This window comes from Bos javanicus, chromosome 18 (assembly GCF_032452875.1).
Source record: "Bos javanicus breed banteng chromosome 18, ARS-OSU_banteng_1.0, whole genome shotgun sequence".
Lineage (NCBI taxonomy): Eukaryota > Metazoa > Chordata > Mammalia > Artiodactyla > Bovidae > Bos > Bos javanicus.
The window spans coordinates 36,898,447-36,919,480 of NC_083885.1; the positions used below are offsets into that span (position 1 = coordinate 36,898,447).

A 21,034-nucleotide genomic window follows, 5' to 3' on the forward strand; every position below is an offset into this window, starting at 1 on the left:
AGTGAGCAAAAACAAGACCTGGGGCTGACTGTGGCTCAGATCATGAGCTCCTTGTTGTAAAATTCAGGCTTAAATTGAAAAAAGTAGGGAAAACCACTAGGCCATTCAGGTATGACCTAAATCAAATCCCTTATGATTATACAGTGGAAATGACGAATAGATTTAAGGGATTAGATCTGGTAGACAGAATGCCTGAAGAATATGGACAGAGGTTTGTAACATTCAACATATATTAGACTATCTCATTAATTTAGAAGTTGATGAGTTATACAGCCATGTTTAAAATTACTTTTGCAGTACGTTATTAGGTTTGTTGTTATATGTTACAGATATAATATACATATTGTGTAATTAGTATGTTATTAGGATTTATTAAAACAACAAATGATGTAATTGGTTTCAAAGTGCTTAATCTTAAGGGAGTAGTTTTCTGAGTACCTAAAAGGTAGGTATTTGCATTAACCAGTATTCCAGGGAGTATTCTGGTGGAAACCTAGTCCTTAGGTGTCAATATGAAAGAATGTTTCTGGGGTCAAATATATTGAGAAAACTGTGTACTACACCCAGTTCTTGGATATTTATAGTGTACATCAGAATGTGAAATGTTTGGGGAAATTTTGGAACCTATTTTACTAAACAGTACATATTAAATTTTCCTAAGAAAATCAGGAAGATTAGTAAGCCAGTTATAGTTTTTTAGATCTGGATCCTCCTCAGTACTTCTCTATCTCTTTGTTAATTTACTAGTGATTAGTTAGTCTTTATAACTGAAAAATGAGTGTGTTTTATTTTTATCCTCAAGGTATCCTAATTCAGGGACATCCTCTGGTAGGAAGAATTATTCTGAAATGGATTCAGTCTGTTTTTAGGTGTTCTTTTCATTTAGAGCCTCTAAGTCCTAGATCTGGATCCTTAAAGATACTCTTAATACCACCCAGAGGCTCACTTTGCCTCAGAAGTCTTGTGAAGGTGTAGCACAGCTAACATTTTTAAGGTTAGGATTGTGAGATGTTTGTTATTAAATTGATTTTTTTTGAATGTTAAAAACATGACCAAGTTCATATTTTACACCTTTTTTTTTTTTTTTCATGTAATGAGAAAACAAAGATGGTATGTAACTTTGCTTTCTGTTATGGTAAATTTTAATTTGCAGAATGAAAGTGAAAGTTGCTCAGTTGTGTCCAATTCTTTGCAATCCCAAGAACTATAGCCTGCCAGGCTCCTCTGTCCATGAAACTCTCCAGGCCAGAATATTGGAGTGGGTAGCCATTCCCTTCTCCAGGGGATCTTTACCCAGGAATTGAACCCAGGTCTCCTACATTGCAGGTGTATTCTTATACCCTCTGACCCACCAGGGAGGCCCAAGAATACTGGAGTGGGTAGGCTATCCCTTCTCCAGCAGATCTTCCCAACCCAGGAATCGAACCAGGGTCCCCTGCACTGTAGAATAAAAGAAGGCAAATTCAGGGGTCAACAAAGACAACTTACAGAACTGAATAATTGAGAGTTGATTTTAGGTAAGAAATGTATTGGTGGTTCTTCTTATGGAATGCTTATATATACCTACAGCTCAACCAGCAGGAGTGCCAGAAATCTTAAAGAAGAGCTTGCATAGCTGTTCGGTGAAAGGAGAGGAAGAAGTATTTTTAATTGGCAAGAACTTTCTGAAAGGAACTAAAGTTATTTTCCAAGAAAATGTTTCTGGTAAGTAGGCATAACACTGCCTTAGAAATTGTTGGGTGTTTCACTTTGTTATGAAGATATAGTTGTAGCTACAAAGTAAAAAATTTTTCATAATTTTAGTAAGTCACTGTTTTTTATTTCAATCAGATGAAAACTCTTGGAAGTCAGAAGCTGAAATTGATATGGAATTATTTCATCAGGTATAATTTAAACTTTTTATAGTTTGATTGTTTATTCTCTGAGAAACTGAGTTTTGCTCCAAGATTTTCCTAAATCAACAGATTAAATTTCTTATTTATATGGAATTGATGTAAATCATTTAAAGTTTCTTTCTTGAGTTTCTTTAACTGAAATAGATTTATTCCACTGATGCTAGAAATGACAGTTATGTATTTGGAAAGTTAAGACCATGAGAAAATTACCGTTGTTAATAAATGAAACATGTCTTTCCTAATATTTATTTGCTATCTCTACCTACTTTGGATTATCCTTGGGTTATCTTCACCTACTTTTTAATAAGAGAAACTTATTTATTGAGTACCTGCTGTGTGCCAGGTGTTTTATATTTGTTCCTTACCTTTTGCATTCAGAAGCACTACTTATTACACTTAGAGTCTGTATTTGTAGGACCTCAGTGTATATTCATTTTTGGTTTAAAATTTTTAAAAATTCCTTTGTGTTCTGAAAAAAATAAAGAAATTTAACATTATGCATCCAATATATTGCCAAACTCAAAGCTAAAGGTACAGTGTTGCCTAAGAGTGCCCTCACTTCAGACACCAGCTGCACGTTCAGGGGTCCCCTGAACAGGTCTCACTTCTGAACAGTTGGCTTCAAATTCAAGGGTTTCCACTACCCCCAAAGATTTGCTAGTAGAACTCACAGAACTCAGGAAAGCACTGTACTTAACAATATCAGTTTTATTATAGCAAAAGAACACAAATCAGATTATAATTTCTCAACTTCTAGCCTTCTGGGTTCTTTATATTATATTTTTTAGAGAGTAAGAATTAAAAAAAAATAAAGTGGAGTTTTGAAGAAGATGGAATTTTCTTTTTTTTTTTTTTTTTGGAATTTTCTATTTTTAATAGGCTAATGTCTATTTCATGCTCTGTAAAACAAGTTATACAGTGGATTAATGCAGAATAATCATAAAAATTTGGTGGAATGGAAAGGAATTATATCCTCATTTGGTGGCTATATATAGAGGCCCTGGGGTTCTTGCAAGCAAGTATGTAAACAGGGTAAATCATAATATGATCTTTCATTAATTCTGTGGTTTTGCTATTTTTTTATCTTTTTCAGAGAAAACTTTCTTTTTTTCTTTCTTTCTAAAGGGCTTTCTGGGAAGTGTGTTAGAGTGGAATCAGAGCTGAGATATACAAAATAAATCCTAAAGATTATATTATATTAAAGAAAAAAAAACACAAAAATTAAACATTTAGAAGAAAGTATGATCAGAAAATACATTAAAAGTAAAGAAACTTTGAGTGTGGTCAATAAAGAAATAATGGGCCTATAATGAAAAGTTAAAAGGGCCTCTACAATAACAAAAAATGACCAGAAGATGGTAAAGTAGAAAAGACCATTTAATGATGACTTTGCAAATTGCAAATATAATTGTGATAGCTATTCATTTGAAACTCCAAAAATCAACTCATCAGGTATTAAACTTTTTTATTACTTGAAAATTAAGGCAAACAAAGTCTGGGAAAATAATCCTTTGTTAATATTTGGCTCTTCTAGTCAACGCCATAATATATCTCATACTCATGTATACCAAGAGCAATAGGCACATTGTCATTATATCTACTCCCATTTTAACAACTTTAGATGAATTCTGTAGGGCCTTAATTGCCTATTAAATGTACATATAAGATACATATCTTAAATACAAATTTCCTCTCTGCTGCTGCTGCTAAGTTGCTTCAGTCGTGTCCGACTCTGTGCGACCCCATAGACGGCAGCCCACCAGGCTCCCCCATCCCTGGGATTCTCCAGGCAAGAACACTGGAGTGGGTTGCCATTTCCTTCTCCAATGCATGAAGGTGAAAAATGAAAGTGAAGTCGCTCAATTGTGTCCAACTCTGAGCGACCCCACAGACTGCAGCATATATATGTATTGTTTTGAAAGATAAATTGGTTTTAAAAGAAAGAAGGAGAGATTAGCAGCTTGCATGTGGAGGTGATTTTAAAAGGAAACTAGAAGCAAGTATTTTAGAGCCTAGGAGAGCTCTTTTTTTTTTTTTTTTAGCTTTTGTTTTTTTCACTTAATTATTTACTTTATATTGGAGTATAGTTGATTTACAATGTTATGTTAGTTTCCAGTGTACAGCAAAGTGTACAGGTATACATATATCCATTCTTTTTTCAGATTATTTTCCCATATAGGTAATTAATATGGGTAAATTTTATTACAGAATATTGAGTAGAGTTTCCTGTGCTGTACAGTAGGTTCTTGTTGATTATCTATTTTATATATAATATATATATAGTAATATATATATAGTAATGCCTATATGTAAGTTCCCAAACTTCTAATTTATCCCTCCCTCCCACCTTTCCCCTTTAGTAAGCATAAGTTTATTTTCAAAGTCTGTGAATCTGTTTATATTTTGTGAGTAAGTTCATTTGTATCAGAGGTCTATAATATGAATAAGTATAACTTGTTTTACAGAACATGAAATAGACATTAGCCTATTAAAAATAGAAAAATGTATAGATTATAATTTCTCAACTTCTAGTCTTCTGGGTTCTTTATATTGTATTTTTTAGAGAGTAAGAATAAAAAAAAATAAGGTGGAGCTTTGAAGAAGATGGAATTTTCAGTAGAAATATGTAAAGAAAATTCTCGGAAGAAATGCCTAAAAGATCCTCAGAATTTTGGGGAACAACTAGGCTAAACAAAGACTTGAGAGTTTTGAAGTTATATGTTTTCAAAGTGGTTTTATTAGGAATTTGTTTTGTGTCTCCAGTTATTTTTATGTGTATATCCCCAACTGCAAAATGACAATTTTGACAATGATAAATTATTCCTTAGGAAAGTGAAAAATGTCTAGCACCATTGCTTATAAACTCTGAAAAACGATTACCTGCTGGGATAAAGAAAATTGTTATTTTGAATCCAACCAGATTTTTCTAAGAAATTAAAATTTAGATATTTTTCCCTTTTTACCTCAGAAAACATTCTACCTGCTCCACAGGCCTCCCAGCCCTTTGTATGTTTTGTGTGTATTGTACTCCTAGTTCAGTGGTAGTTAATTGCTCTTAATTTTTGAGATTAGGTTTTTTTTACTTAGTTTTTAATTTAAATCATTTGTAGAATTTCATGATTTCAGATTGAGGATGTGTGAATAATTTGTTCATTTGGTTTTTAAGAAGTTTCAAATTAGGTTTGTTTAACTATACTCTCTAAAACAAGTGGAGTAAAAGATTAAAAATATATATATATGTGTGTGTATATATATATTCATCTGACTTTTAGATACTAATTCTGTTACTGATTACCAAGAACAAATTTTTTATTTGGAAGAATAATTTCAGTTATTGAGTTGGTCAAATAATCTTAAGACTGGGAAGATACTTCAGAAGTCCATCCATTCAGCCATCTTAACTGTAGGTAGAACTGCTTTTGATGTAGTTGCAGTGTTTAAGCAAAGGAGGAAAAATGAAGGTGGGCAAGATTTTAAAATTCTTATTTCTTAGAATTTGAGTTAATGCAGATATATTTTTTGATGGCTTCATATACAATTGAGTATGTGCTTTCAAATTTTTGCCCCCTAATTCCTGTGGATGTATACATTTATATATTTTTCCACCTGAATTAGAAGTGTGATTTTTTTGAGATAGCTAACTGGACTCAGAAAGCATTCTACTGTTGCCATAAATAAGAAGCTATTTTTAAATTTATGATTATTTCAGAGCATGTTTTAAGATGGCTTAGAAACAAATTAAGTACTCAAAAATCAAACTCTTGGCCTCATTTGTCATGTTCTGTTCAACTGAGTCAGCCAACTTCCAGAGTCTGAATAAGTAAAAAATGACATTAAACTCATTTCATCCTCAGCTGTCACCATTGGCCTCCTGCATACCACATACTGAATACAAAAGCACAGTCACTACCTTTTGCTGTTCTTTCCAGTACTATAACGTAGCAGGGAAGAAGAGAATAAGTCAGATGCAGTTCATGGTATCTTCTAAGAAGATGTAGTCCCCTTGAATAAGTGCTGCTGAAGCATTTATGGAACTCTTCCCTTCTCTTAAAAGGATGCATCTACCACTATTTTCACACACGTAGAAATGACCTCGATTTACTGGGTTTTGGGTAAACTGAACTCTGTTGACTTTAAATGAGAATTAGTTACTAGTGTTAAGTACAAATTGAAATATTTAAAATTTAAATAGACTAAATGAGAATTAGTTGTTAGTGGTTAGAAAGCAGTGAACTGCACTGCAAAGTACATACCACCGTTAAGGTTTACAAAGCATATGGTAACTGACATTGTGCTTGGTGGGCAATTTTTTTTCTTGAAAATATATTCATTCTTTTTTTCAACAAATCTATTTGAGTATTTCTGTGTGAGGAGCTTAATAGTGGAGATGGGATGAAGAACAGAACATCCTAGCTTCTCTTGGAACTTGCATTCTTGTGGTTGTAAAGGAGACAAAAAACAAGCAGATAATCACAGTAATTTCAGGTGGTGATAAGAAATAAACAGGATTCTGTGATCAGATTGGAGAGGGGTGCCACTTTAAAGAGGATGGTCAGAGAAGGCTTCTCTGAGGAGATGACATTTGAATGAGACCTGGAAATGGGTAAGGGACTGGATATTTAAAGAGATAAAGGAGAATAGTATTCCAGTGAAAAAGAATAGCAAAGTTGTAAGGCTCTGAGGTAAAAATGAATTTAGTGTGTTAGTGTAAGAAAGTCAGTGTGACTGGAGTGTAACAAGCTAGAGGAGAATGGGAATGAGATAAAGTTGACAGGACAGGGACCTTTTATGCCATTGCAGAACATTGGTATTTTACCTTAAAAGCAATTTTAAGATTAATGTCATGATGCCCATGGATCCGAACCCCTAGTCAAACTTTTTAAGCTTTACAGCTAACAGGAAAGTACTTAATTATAATATTTTATTTCAAATTTTTAATTTACATATTGCTTTATTTCTGCCTCTTATAATTTTCTTTCAATTAGAATCATCTTATTGTGAAGGTTCCCCCATATCATGATCAACATATAACTTTGCCAGTAGCAGTGGGAATATATGTAGTAACCAATGCTGGAAGATCTCATGATGTTCAGCCTTTCACTTACACTCCAGACCCAGGTATGTCAAAATAAAAAGTTCTGAATCAAAAGGAGTAATCCATTTCTGCTTCTTCAGAAGAATATGAAGACTAGCCAACCTAAAAGAGGAAGTAGTGTGCAAAGGTAAATTGATACCAGTATTTTTTGGAGGTGTCATTATTTCCCAAGAAGATGGTCACCAAACCCTGCTTTTACTCTTAGTTAAGAGAACTGTTTCTGCCTTAGGGTCTAGTAATAAAAGAAAAGTTAGGAATTCTCTGAAGTCAGGCTCTCCAGAGTTATCATACAAGTACTCCTTGTATAATAAGGTAAGAATTACCATTCATTGAATACCTCTTATGTACAGAAAGGTGAAAGTGACTACTTTAGGAAACTGCTAGTAGTTTTCAGTCTGGCTGTCTTACAGGATGCATTTTGGGAGAGGTGAAAGATAATCTCAGAGAGATAAGTGATAATATCACAAATAGAGTCATATGCCTATAACATTTTCTAATTTGTGTAGTCAAAAATATCAAAGACTTCTGGTGAATAAGTATTTTAAAAATAATTTTAAGCATTTAGGTAAAACAGGTGCTTTAGAAACCAGAGCAGTTGTTTTAAAATTTATATCTCTGGGTAAGAAATATCTTATGAGATTTTTACCTACATTCATTTAGTTGCCTGGAGAAGCCCTTTCCTGGAAAAGTAGAGGAAACATTTTGGAAATGGAAATGCTTCAGGTATTTTGTTGATGTAGACTTGGCTGCTGCCATGCTGCCATTGATTTACTCCATTCGTATCTCAGGCATGCTCCAGAATTAGAAGTTCTTCCATATCTCCAAGTTTACTGATAACATTTTCCCCAAATTGTTCAGAATTCAGTGAGGTGCAAAGTGAAAAATGATAGCAAGAAAAGAAAGCCCTGGTAACAGAAGTGTTGAACACAGTAGCTACAACAGAGTTATAATTAGTCTTGACAATTATTCTCTATCACTTAATGTTATCTGTTCCCGTTTTCTTTTGTAAATCATGTCCAACTTTCACAACATTGGTTATTTCCCACCAGTTTGTTACATAAGTATGCCATAATATAGCCCTTATGAAATTATTTTAGTGTTTGTCTCAGAATAAAAGATTACATGTAGAAATTTCAGACAGAAAAAGACAAAGTTTGGAAATAATATACTGGCTTCAACAAAACTAGGAAAGAGGATACTGGTTTATACTTAAAAATCAAACAGTTGATTGTTTTCTTTCTAGGAAAGTCTCAAAAATCCAAGAAAGTTTGATTTAAAACTAATGGTAGTTAAAGCATTTTAGTAATTGCTAGAATATTTAGTATTTTATGTGAAAAGAAGCTTGCTCATAGAAGGAGAAAAATGCCATACAGTAATTAATGCATTCATATGGGAAAGGGAGAAGAAAGTGTGTGGAGGGGGAGGGGGAATAGCTTTAAAGTTCTACCATCCTTAAAATACTGAGATTTTGTTGTTTTTGTTTCTTTTTATTGATCAATAATAAAGAACTTCAGGACTTTGAAGTGCTTAGCATCAGCACTATGAATCTTCATTTCTTAGTGATGAATGCTCATTATTAAAATTTTTCCTTTGATAAATTACCAAATATAAAGCCTATACTAATTGGCTATATTTGGCCACATTTAGACCATCACTGACATATGTTTATTCTTTTATGTTTTTCCCCCTTGTTTTTTATATATACTAGACCGCAGTTGCTCTCAGAAACTCTTATTTGAATAAATATATTTTGTGCAAATTTTATAGTGAGATCTAATGCTTCAGTTTATGCCTTTATGATATAGCTAATTAAAGAATCTTCCCATAATTTCACTTTTTTGTATTTTATAAAATGTGAATGTCTTTTTAGGTGTGCACATGAGAGAATATTTCAGGAAAACTTGGTTATGGTAATTTGCACTGTCTCATTATGATAAACTAGTTGCTGTTTTGACTCAGCTGGGGACTGTGGTTAAAGATTTGCATATTCAGTGGCATATAATAATTATAATTATAGGGCTTCCCAGATGGTGTTAGTGGTAAAGAACCTGCCTGCCAATGCAGGAAATGTGAGAGATAGCGTGTTCGATCTCTGGGTCAGGAAGATCCTCTGGAGAAGGGAATGGCAATCCACTCCAGGATTCTTGCCTGGAGAATTCCATGGACAGAGGAGCCTGGTGGGCTACAGTCCATGGGGTCACACACAGTCAGACATGACTGATGAGACTTAGCACATAGTAATTATAACAGCTAAAACAAGACCCACCCTCATTTTTGTGAGTTAAGAGTAGAAATGGTGACTGCTACACCATTTTGTCAAAATATTTAAGTTACAGACAAAAAAAGAACAAATAAATATATTTTATCCTAATTTGACCTAGATACCTTCATAATAACCTGGAAGGCCAGATTTGAATTTAGGATTTTCAGGCTGCTTGGAGGTCCAAACTGGAATATGGCAACACGAAGAAAGAGGATTTCCCAGCCTGCCACCCTTCTTTTCCCTCTCCTGGCTCCATCCTCCACCTGGAGGGCCTTGATGCACCAGCTGATGCTCCTAAGCTCTGTTCACCCTGTAGGCTTAAGATGGCACACACAGTCTATAGAGTAGTTGTGCAGAAAATTTTGGTATCTTATGTACTTGGGTATGTAGTCTAAAAGTAGGATTGGAGCAAGGGCTCAAGTGAACGTAAACTGGCTCTGCATGCTTTGCCAGACACAAGCCCCTCTAAAGCCCTCTGAGTCTATACTGCCAAAAATACATTACATGTGCATCCTTTTAGACCATTATTTTGCAGACTTAAAAAACCTGTGTTTCATTGCTAGTCACTGAACCATTGCTTGACCATTAATTTGTTTTACTTCCATCTTTTAAGACACAGAAATCATATTAGTTGTTTTTTGCAGTGACTCTGCAGTGGTAATTGCTCTAAGAAATGGAGGATAAAATACTTATTCATAATTTTTTGTTGCTTTAAAAACAAATGACTAAAACTTGTGTTTAAAGTAGAAACTTAAAAATTTTTTGAAGATTAGTTTTCATTCTTAAATCTGTAATTGTTAGAATAAATGTTATGCTTTAAAATTGTCTATGAATTTCTTTTCCAGTCAATTCTATTCAGTTGATAATTTCATTCAATTAACAGTTCGTTCAGATTATCATTTGTTGGCCCTTACATACAGCATGCTTAGATAAATGTTTTAACCTCATTCTTAGGAAACATGTACATTTTGTCTCTTTGTTCACAGTTAATTATCCTAATATTCTCTAACCATCATTTTGCATTATGATGTCAAGAATAAATTGATAATAAATTGGCTCAGTTCTTATTTTGAATAAGTTAAGGAATATAAATACATTGAAAAATAGAAATTAGCATCTATTTAAATAAAATTACTATACAGTCAATTTAAGAAAACCTTTTTAGTTGGAATTTAACTTTACCATTCAGAACTGATCACTACTCTTATGCTTATTAAATTTAAAATTTTCATAGTAGGTGTACTTGATATGTGCAGATATAATAATGTAGCAATTCTTCATTAATAATAGCAAAGATTATTATTTCTAAGGCTTTATAAAAAAGTAATACTGTGTATTTTGTATATTCAGCACAGTTTTTAAAAAAAATTCTCAATTATGTTTCTGAATCAGTATTTTTAAAATCATTTACATAGGTGAATGGTGAATTTTTTTCATGCTAGTGTTACAGTATATTTGGTATTAATACGTTTTTAAAGATGTCATGTCAATCTTCTCATTTGTATTGTTACAAGAAAGATTTTTAAAAGTTGCTGTTATTTTTATTTTGTTTTAATAATAAGCATATGTTTCTGCCCACTTGGAGAGTGGTGCATTTTAGAGGGTAAACTGGTGATTATAGATTATAAAAACTCATCTGAACCTAGAATTTCTGCTGAACAAATAATTTAATAATGCTTTGTGAGAAAATACTCCTGTTAAAGAATTTTAAGATATATATTTTTCAGGATAAGTCTAAATAAATACATTAATCTTTTTTGTTTAATAACAGCATCTGTTGCTTTGAATGTGAATGTAAAGAAGGAAATATCTAGTCCGGCAAGACCTTGCTCTTTCGAAGAAGCCATGAAAGGTACCAAGTTAATTATGCTCAAAAATTGTAAATCAGTGATGCTATATATTTTCTCTAACAAACCTTACTATTTTATTTACTGTTGTGTACTTGAAATAGTTAGCAGGTTATCTTTGATATTGTAAAATAAATACTTGTTTAACTTCACTAAATGCAGAAACTTGCTTCCTAACTTGATATTTCCATTCATTTGCCATATAAACAACTTTTTAAAAAACATATGTTACAGTTAAGGAGTTTTTGTTTTGTTTTTTATTCCCTAATATTAAAAATCTTAAAAGTATAATAGGGTACGATAAGGTATGAAAAATAGCTGTATAAAGCTTCTTGCTGCCAGTGAGTAGGACTTAACGTTGAGGCTGAAGAACCAAAATAAGAACTATTGGCATTTGAAAAAGTTGCTTTAGGTACCATTCTTTCTTCTGATATCATTATTTCCAAGCAGACAATAACAATGTCTTCAGGATGTTATAATGCGTTAGAGTAGACTCTTTTCGTAGCAGATTTCTAATACATCTGTGACACTCAATCATGATGCTTTTGTGCCATTATATGTTAAGATGTCATTGATTTATTCTATAATTCTAGCTTTTTCTTACATTTTTGCCATTAAATTCATGAGTTAAATTTAAAAATTTTATATACTTATATTTTTAAGGGGCATAATATCCTTAATACATTTTATCAAATTCCATGGAATTTTTCCCTGTGTCATAGTAGAATTCAGCATTCACATATACAGTTCAGTATTGCTTGCCATTATAATTTCTGACCATCAACACTTCCAAAATAGATTAATTAGGAATTACGCACTAGTGTGAAAAGAAGAAAAGTGAAAAGCAAAGGAGAAAAGGAAAGATATACCCATTTGAATGCAGAGTTCTAAAGAATAGCAAGGAGAGATAAGAAAGCTTTCCTCAGTGATCAGTGCAGAGAAATAGAGGAAAACAATAGGATGGGAAAGACTAGAGATCTCTTCAAGAAAATTAGAGATACCAAAGGAACATTTCATGCAAAGATGGGCTCGATAAAGGACAGAAATGGTATGGACGTAACAGAAGCAGAAGACATTAAGAAGAGGTGGCAAGAATACACAGAAGAACTGTTCAAAAAAGATCTTCACAACCCAGATAATCACCATGGTGTGATCACTCACCTAGAGCCAGACATCCTGGAATGTGAAGTCAAGTGGGCCTTAGGAAGCATCACTACAAACAAAGCTAGTGGAGGTGATAGAATTCAAGTTGAGCTATTTCAAATCCTGAAAGATGATGGTGTGAGAGTGCTGCACTTAATATTCCAGCAAATTTGGGAAACTCCGTAGTGGCCACAGGACTGGAAAAGGTCAGTTTTCATTCCAGTCCCAGAGAGAGGCAATGCCAAAGAATGCTCGAACTACTGCACAATTGCACTCATCTCACACACTAGCAAAGTAATATTTAAAATTCTCCAAGCCAGGCTTCAGCCGTACGTGAACCATGAACTTCCAGATGTTCAAGCTGGTTTTAGAAAAGGCAGAGGAACCAGAGATTAAATTGCCAACATCTGCTGGATCATTAAAAAAATGACAGAGTTCCAGAAAAACATCTACTTCTGTTTTACTGACTGTACCAAAGCCTTTGACTGTGTGAATCACAACAAACTGTGGAAAATTCTTCAAGAGATGGGAATACCAGACCAGCTGACCTGCCTCTTGAGAAACCTGTATGCAGGTCATGAAGCAACAGTTAGAACTGGGACATGGAACAACAGACTGGTTCCAAACAGGAAAAGGAGTACGTCAAGGCTGTATATTGTCACCCTGCTTATTTAACTTATATGCAGAGTACATCATGAGACACACTAGGCTGGATGAAGCACAAGCTGGAATCAAGATTGCTGGGAGAAATATCAAAAGCCTCAGATATGAAGATGACACCACCCTTATGACAGAAAGTGAAGAAGAACTAAAGAGCCTCTTGATGAAAGAGGAGGGTGAAAAAGTTGGCTTAAAGCTCAACATTCAGAAAACGAAGATCATGGCATCCGGTCCCATCACTTCATGGCAAATAGATATGGAAACAGTGGCTGACTTTATTTTTTTGGGCTCCAAAATCACTGCAGATGGTGACTGCAACCATGAAATTAAAAGACGCTTACTCCTTGGAAGGAAAGTTATGACCAACCTAGACAGCATATTAAAAAGCAGAGACATTACTTTGTCAACAAAGGTCCATCTAGTCAAAGCTATGGGTTTTTCCAGTAGTCGTATATGGATGTGAGAGTTGGACTGTACAGAAAGCTGAGTGCCAAAGAATTGATGCTTTTGAACAGTGGTGTTGGAGAAGACTCTTGAGAGTCCCTTGGACTGCAAGGAGATCCAACCAGTCCATCCTAAAGGAGATCAGTCCTGGGTGTTCATTTGGAAGGACTGATGTTGAAGCTGAAACTCCAATACTTTGGCCACCTGATGCGAGGAACTGACTCATTTGAAAAGACCCTGATGCTTGGAAAAATTGAGGGCAGGAGGAGAAGGGGATGACAGAGGATGAGATGGTTGGATGGCATCACCAACTGAATGGACGAGTTTGGGTAAACTCCGGGAGTTGGTGATGAACAGGGAGGCCTGATGTGCTGCGGTTCATGGGGTTGCAAAGAGTTGGACACAAGTGAGCAACTGAACTGAACTGAAGTGCATAATTATCTGATTTAACTACAGGACAATTTACAAGTCTCTGCTTTGGATAACCAAAGCAGAACATATATTTCTTGAACATATATTAAGTGCTAGTCAGCATGCCACACTCTTCACCAGCATTATCTTGTTTAGCCAAACTCTGAGGTGGATAATTTATGATTCTCACTTCACAGATGAGGAAATCAAGATTCCAGAGAGGTTCTATAATTTGCTGAAGGTCACTTAGCTAGGATTTTAAAAGATAGATCAAGTTTTAGTGTGTAAGGTAACATCTAAGCAATAATAATTCAAACCATGTGCATTAGGTTAATAATAGCATAATTAAACAATCATTAAAGAAAGTTAGGGACATTTGTGATCTTTCCTTTTCCAGCTTTGATGGTTTCATGCTTTTCCCCAAAAACGCTTAGATGTTTTTTTCCTAGAGTATCAGGGATGCTAATCTCATCCAGTGTGAAATTTCTCATACAAGATTGTAGATGGAAGGTTAAAAGGTGTTAAACACTATGTTTAATTTTTGGTAGTAAAATGATATAGTCATTTAATCAAAATCTTACAAGATTAAAAAATGAATAAGAAACAGACACACGTATTATTTTTTCTCACACTTCAGACCTTATTTTGACAATTTTATCAGCTGAAATCATGTAAAATAATTTTATGAAGATATAAAATTGAATACTAAACTGTTTATCAAGCTTCCCTGGTAGCTCAGTTGGTAAAGAATCCGCCTGCAATGCAGGAGGCCCCGGTTCGATTACTGAGTCAGGAAATTCTGCTGGAGAAGGGATAGGCTACCCACTCCAATATTCTTGGGCTTCCCTAGTGGCTCTGCTGGTAAAGAATCCACCTGCAATGTCGGAGACCTGGGTTTGATCCCTGGTTGGGACCATCCCCTGGAAGAAGGGAAAAGCTACCCACTCCAGTATTCTGGCCTGGAGAATTCCATGGACTATGTAGTCCATGGGGTCACAAAGAGTCGGACACAACTGAGCGACTTTCAGTTTCAAACTATTTTATCTGTTTAAAATTTTCATTTGTCATTTTTAAATACAACATCATTAACTGGAGATTCCTGATCAGTTTTAAAAAGACAGTCGCTTTCAAGCAGGAATTTCCCTTGACAAATGGCTTATTTTTGTGATTCCTTGGAATCAGAGCTTTAGTATAACACCCAGGTGTCCTTCTTAGAGATTTAATTAGTTATGCTTTAATAATGAAGTCTTAGCAACATAAATGACTTAAATTTGTGTTGTGGCATAATCCTCCATATAACATCCTTTAAAATAGCCATCAATTACAATAAGATTTAGAACTTGATACACAAATGTGACATTATGTACAGACATAGAAAGCATTTGTTTCTTCATTCAGCAAATACTTATTTATTCCCTAGTATGCACCAGGCAACAACAACAAAATCTCTTGTCTTCATGAAACTCACATTCTAATAGAATCCAAAAGCAAGAATAGCAGTTGATGTTACAGGATCAACGTACGACAATACTAATTGTCTTTCAAATTATCTTTTGAGGTGGGCCTGTAATACTTTTAAATGCCTGCCTGTATCTGTAGCTTTGACTCAGACAGAATTGAAATTGAATTGTGTTGGTATTGATAGAATCTAGGTGAAAATAGATCCACAGAACTCATGCGTAAATGATTGATTTCTTAGAGTAATGAAAGCAGTGGGCACTTTTTCCTCCCCCAGTATAATCAGTTTTCATAGTGATTGTTTCTAGCCAATTGGCTGTGAGAAAGGTTGAATAAAGACCAGAAGATTTCTAATATTTTTAAGTCAAAATATTTACAAAAATAACTATCCTGCTTATATACCATATTCCATTTTAAAACCCTCTTTGTAGCCAGGATTTCTTTTTCAGTATCAAATTAAGAAATCTATGTATTAAAATATTAAATCACCTTGTTGTACACCTGAAGCTAATAAAATATTGTTAGTTTTTCAACTAAAAAAAAAAGTTTAACAGCTAAGCTTTCTAAGGAATCTGTATTTCTTTACACAGGGTCTCAAAGTAGTGGTAAACCTTAGCTCAGAATTCGGCTATGTGTTCGATTCAGAAGCCTGCCTTCAGTGATGCTTCAACACTATGCTCCACTAAGTGCCAGTGGCAGGCTTAAATAGACAAAAAAAGAAGAAAGAGAATCAAGGGGGGAAAGCAGTTAGAATGAAGTGGTAGAACCTACCTATCTGCTACATATTGCCTCTCCTTGGTTTCTAATCTGTAACTTCTGAAAATGGAAGTAGATGGAAGTAGAAAAATACTTGCTGGTTTTGCTTTGGAAATTTAATTGGTAAACCTAAAATATCAGTCATACTTAAATTTCTGAAAAGAAAAAAACTTAAGTCCTTTCTTGAAAAATGTGTTCATATGTCAACTTGGCAAATTCAAGTTTTCTAAGACATTAGTTTAGAAAAGTGAATCTGTTTGATCAGTTGATGGCATCCTACTGAGAAGCTTGAGTTTTGTTGAGGAGAGAAATGTTCAAGCAATCCTATAATCCCCCAAAGTTTGACTTTGTAATTTCCCGGCAGCCAGATACTAAGAGGAAAATATAACAGTTGTAACTGAGCAGCTTTAACCTCCTGGAGATTTCCAGGCTGCATGGCCATGTCCAGCAGTGTAATTCAGGGCCTTTTGAAGCGTGCTGAGAGGTATAACTTGATAACTGAGTGCTCAAGCTTGTTGATATTTAACTCATAGTCTCAGGCTACTGCCAGGAGTCCTCAAGGGACTGCTACTTAAAAAGAGGGAGGACACACTTTGGGCACATTTTGTATCTTCATGCTACTATCAGAGCATCAGAAAATTAGTGTTTTGAATCATGACTAAGGTATCAATACACAGTAGAATGATACAGTTGATTTCAGTGATTTTCAACTTTTTTTTTCTTTTGGTGTGTGTACAGCAATGAAAACTACTGGATGTAACTTAGATAAGGTAAATATGCTTCCTAATCCTCTGATCACTCCGCTCATATCAAGCACTATGATTAAGAGTGAAGACATTACTCCAATGGAAGTAACAGCAGAGAAAAGATCGCCTTCTATTTTTAAGGTGAGCTATATTGACTCACTAGTGAGTGCCCTGTCACATCTTAACCTCAAATATAAAAATAGTTATAGTTTGAGTAGTTTGATTTCTTTTCCCTGATGATGCTTTTTTACTTTTCCTATTTCTCTTATAGCTGTTTCTCTTTGGCTGCACTTAATGAATTTTGCTTTGTAGAGTAAATGATTTTATATTCAAATAAAATAGCCTGCAGGGCAACTTCCAATATACATTTTTGACAAGAAAGGAATTCATGCATTAGCCGGACCTTTGTGATGTTTGGTATAATGAAAGTACAGGTTTAACATTTTCAAAACTATAGAGACATTTTATTTCCTTTCTGTTCTTTCCTTTTTTCCTTTTTCTCTTATTTCTTTTTTCCTTTTTCCAAGAAAGATTCTTCTTTCCTTTTCCATTTTTCTCTTATTTCCCCTTCCCAATAATGTTATAAGTGATGCACAAATGGAGATATTTTAAAATTTGCTAGTAATTCATGAACCATAGAATTAATGTGTACTTACTGTCCTAAGCATATCAATAGCTGATTATTCTTCTGTGTCTACTTCTATTGTTTGACTGTCTTTGTTTATGTGCTTCTTTAAAAATCCTGGTGACAGTAATATATAATGTTATCACTGATAATCATAGTCTTACACTTGTTTTCTGAATAATAATATAAACTAGGAAATTGGTCCTGCATATGTTTTTATAATAATAATTTTTGAAGAATCATATGAGCTCATTTATACATATACATATTATTTGGCTTTTATTTTTTAGACTACAAAGACAGTTGGATCAACTCAACAAACGTTAGAAAATATCTCTCACATAGCAGGAAATGGGTCTTTTTCATCATCATCTTCCCACTTAACTTCTGAAAATGAAAAGCAACAACAGATTCAGCCCAAGGCATACAACCCAGAGACCCTGACAACTATCCAAACACAGGACATTTCACAGCCTGGTACTTTTCCAGCAGTTTCTGCGTCTAGTCAGCTGCCCAGCAATGACGCACTACTACAGCAGGCTACACAGTTTCAAACAAGAGAAACTCAGTCTAGAGAGGTGTTACAGTCAGATGGTACAGTGGTTAACTTGTCACACCTGACTGAGACATCACAGCAACAGCAGCAGTCTCCACTGCAAGAACAAGCACAGACTTTACAGCAGCAGATTTCATCAAATATTTTCCCATCACCAAATAGTGTGAGTCAGCAACTACAAAATACGATACAACACTTGCAGGCAGGGAGTTTTACAGGCAGTACTGCCAGTGGCAGCAATGGAAATGTTGACTTGGTCCAACAAGTTTTAGAGGCACAACAGCAGTTATCTTCAGTTTTATTTTCTGCTCCAGATGGTAACGAGAATGTTCAAGAACAACTTAGTGCAGACATTTTTCAACAAGTCAGTCAAATTCAAAATAGCGTAAGCCCTGGAATGTTTTCCTCAACAGAACCAGCAGTCCATACCAGACCAGATAATTTAATAGCTGGAAGAGCTGAAAGTGTTCACCCACAGAATGAAAACACATTGTCTAATCAGCAACAGCAACAGCAGCAACAGCAAGTGATGGACTCCTCAGCTGCAATGGTGATGGAGATGCAACAGAGTATCTGCCAGGCAGCTGCCCAGATTCAGTCAGAGCTGTTTCCTTCATCTGCTTCAGCAAATGGAAACCTTCAGCAGTCTCCAGTTTACCAGCAGACTTCTCATATGATGAGCGCATTATCAGCCAATGAGGACATGCAAATGCAATGTGAATTGTTTTCTTCTCCTCCGGCAGTTTCTGGAAATGAAACTACTACAACTACCACACAGCAGGTTGCAACTTCTGGCACTACCCTGTTTCAGACATCAAATTCAGGAGATGGAGAAGAGACTGGAGCACAAGCAAAACAGATTCAGAACAGTGTCTTTCAGACCATGGTCCAAATGCAACATAGTGGGGACAGTCAGCCTCAAGTTGGCCTTTTTTCATCTACAAAAAGTATGATAAGTGTTCAAAATAGTGGTACCCAGCAGCAAGGCAATGGTTTATTCCAGCAAGGTAATGAGATGATGTCACTTCAATCAGGGAATTTTTTGCAGCAGTCTTCTCATTCACAGGCTCAGCTTTTTCATCCTCAGAATCCTATTGCTGATCCTCAGAACCTTTCCCAGGAAACTCAAGGTTCTATTTTTCATAGTCCAAGTCCTATTGTCCACAGTCAGACTTCTACAGCCTCCTCTGAACAAATGCAGCCTCCAATGTTTCACTCTCAAAATACCATGGCTGTGCTGCAGGGCTCTTCTGTTCCTCAAGACCAACAGTCAGCCAACATATTTCTTTCCCAAAGTCCAATGAATAATCTCCAAACCAACACAGTGGCCCAGGAAGAACAGATTTCATTTTTTGCAGCTCAGAATTCAATTTCTCCACTTCAGTCAACATCAAACACTGAGCAGCAAGCTGCTTTCCAGCAGCAGGCTCCAATATCACACATTCAGACCCCTATGCTTTCCCAGGAACAGGCACAACCCTCCCAGCAAGGTCTGTTTCAGCCTCAGGTTTCCCTGGGCTCCCTTCCTCCTAACCCAATGCCTCAAAACCAACAAGGAACAATCTTTCAGTCACAGCACTCAATAGTTGCCATCCAGAGTAACTCTCCATCCCAGGAGCAGCAGCAGCAGCAACAGCAGCAGCAGCAACAACAGAGCATTTTATTCAGTAACCAGAACGCCATGGCACCAATGGCGTCTCAAAAGCAGCCACCACCAAACATGATATTCAATCCAAGTCAAAATCCAGTGGCTAATCAGGAGCAGCAGAACCAATCAATTTTCCATCAACAAAATAATATGGCCCCAATGAATCAAGAGCAGCAGCCCATGCAATTTCAGAACCAGACCACGGTTTCCTCACTTCAGAACCCAGGTCCTGCCCAATCCGAATCATCACAGACCTCCTTGTTCCATAGCTCACCTCAGATTCAGTTGGTCCAAGGGTCACCCAGTTCTCAAGAGCAGCAAGTAACACTCTTCCTCTCTCCAGCATCCATGTCTGCATTGCAGACCAGTATGAACCAACAAGACATGCAACAGTCTCCCCTTTATTCCCCTCAGAACAACATGCCTGGAATCCAGGGAGCCACATCTTCACCTCAACCACAGGCTACTTTATTTCACAACACTACAGGAGGTACAATGAACCAGCTACAGAATTCTCCTGGCTCTTCTCAACAGACATCTGGAATGTTCTTATTTGGCATTCAAAATAGTAAGAAACTCTTTCTAATTTCCCATTTCTTAAATGTTATTGGTTGAAATGGTCACGTTATCGTTACCAGAGAAAGCACAACACAGTGGTTTTAAGAGCAGAGATTGTAGTTGGACAGAAGTGAGTTCAAGTCCCAGCTGTACCACTTACAGACTGAGACCTTGGACAGGTTATTTGACATGCATGAGCCTCACTTTCCACATCTAAAATGGTGGTAATACTACAAACTTGACAAGGATATTGGGAGGATTAAAGGTGGTGATATATCTAAATATATGTGTCTGCCATTTTGAGATATAACCTTGAAAGGAAGATGAAGTACAAACGACAGAAAAATTTTCAGCCAGTTAAAGCAAGTAGTTTCCAAGGAGGTAGAAACCCACGTTTCTTTAATGTTTATGTACCAAGGAAATTATATAGGACTTATGTTGATAACTAAGCAGTGTTGTATTTTTATACTGCTTAGAGACAACCGAGGATGAATTCTACTACTGTTTGATGAAAACCTTTTTGGAGGCTGTCAGGTTCCTCACTTTTAACAAAATAATGCATTTATATACCCCAGCCACTAGTAAATACCTTCTTATGAATCTTAACAGAAAATAACTAATCAGGTAGCTTCTCTGTTTTCAATGTCTCTGCAGACTGTAGTCAGCTTTTAACTTCTGGACCAGCTACATTGCCAGATCAGTTGATGGCCATAAGTCCACCAGGCCAGCCACAAAACGAGGGCCAACCACCTGTGACAACACTTCTTTCTCAGCAAATGCCAGAGAATTCTCCAATGGCATCCTCTATAAACACCAACCAGAACATTGAAAAGATTGATTTGCTTGTTTCATTGCAAAACCAAGGGAACAACTTAACTGGCTCCTTTTAACTGGATATGTAAGTAATGCATTTTGGCTTCTTTCTTATT

At 35.5% G+C, this 21,034-nt stretch overlaps 1 protein-coding gene across 14 annotated transcripts in view; it reads left to right on the top strand.

Moving 5' to 3' along the window:
* The window catches only part of NFAT5 (nuclear factor of activated T cells 5), a 119,238-nt gene that overhangs the window by 89,945 nt on the left and 8,259 nt on the right, over window positions 1-21,034 (top strand). For 13 of the 14 annotated variants that reach the window (XM_061387744.1, XM_061387746.1, XM_061387749.1 and 10 more), the window contains 7 exons: window positions 1,570-1,704; window positions 1,831-1,883; window positions 6,881-7,013; window positions 11,025-11,105; window positions 16,711-16,859; window positions 17,634-20,115; window positions 20,760-21,003. In XM_061387744.1, coding sequence (XP_061243728.1) covers window positions 1,570-1,704; window positions 1,831-1,883; window positions 6,881-7,013; window positions 11,025-11,105; window positions 16,711-16,859; window positions 17,634-20,115; window positions 20,760-20,995 — 3,269 coding nt within the window. In that variant the 3' untranslated portion in view covers window positions 20,996-21,003. The remainder of the gene's footprint in view (window positions 1-1,569; window positions 1,705-1,830; window positions 1,884-6,880; window positions 7,014-11,024; window positions 11,106-16,710; window positions 16,860-17,633; window positions 20,116-20,759; window positions 21,004-21,034) is intronic. The other variant, XM_061387745.1, reaches the window with a different exon arrangement.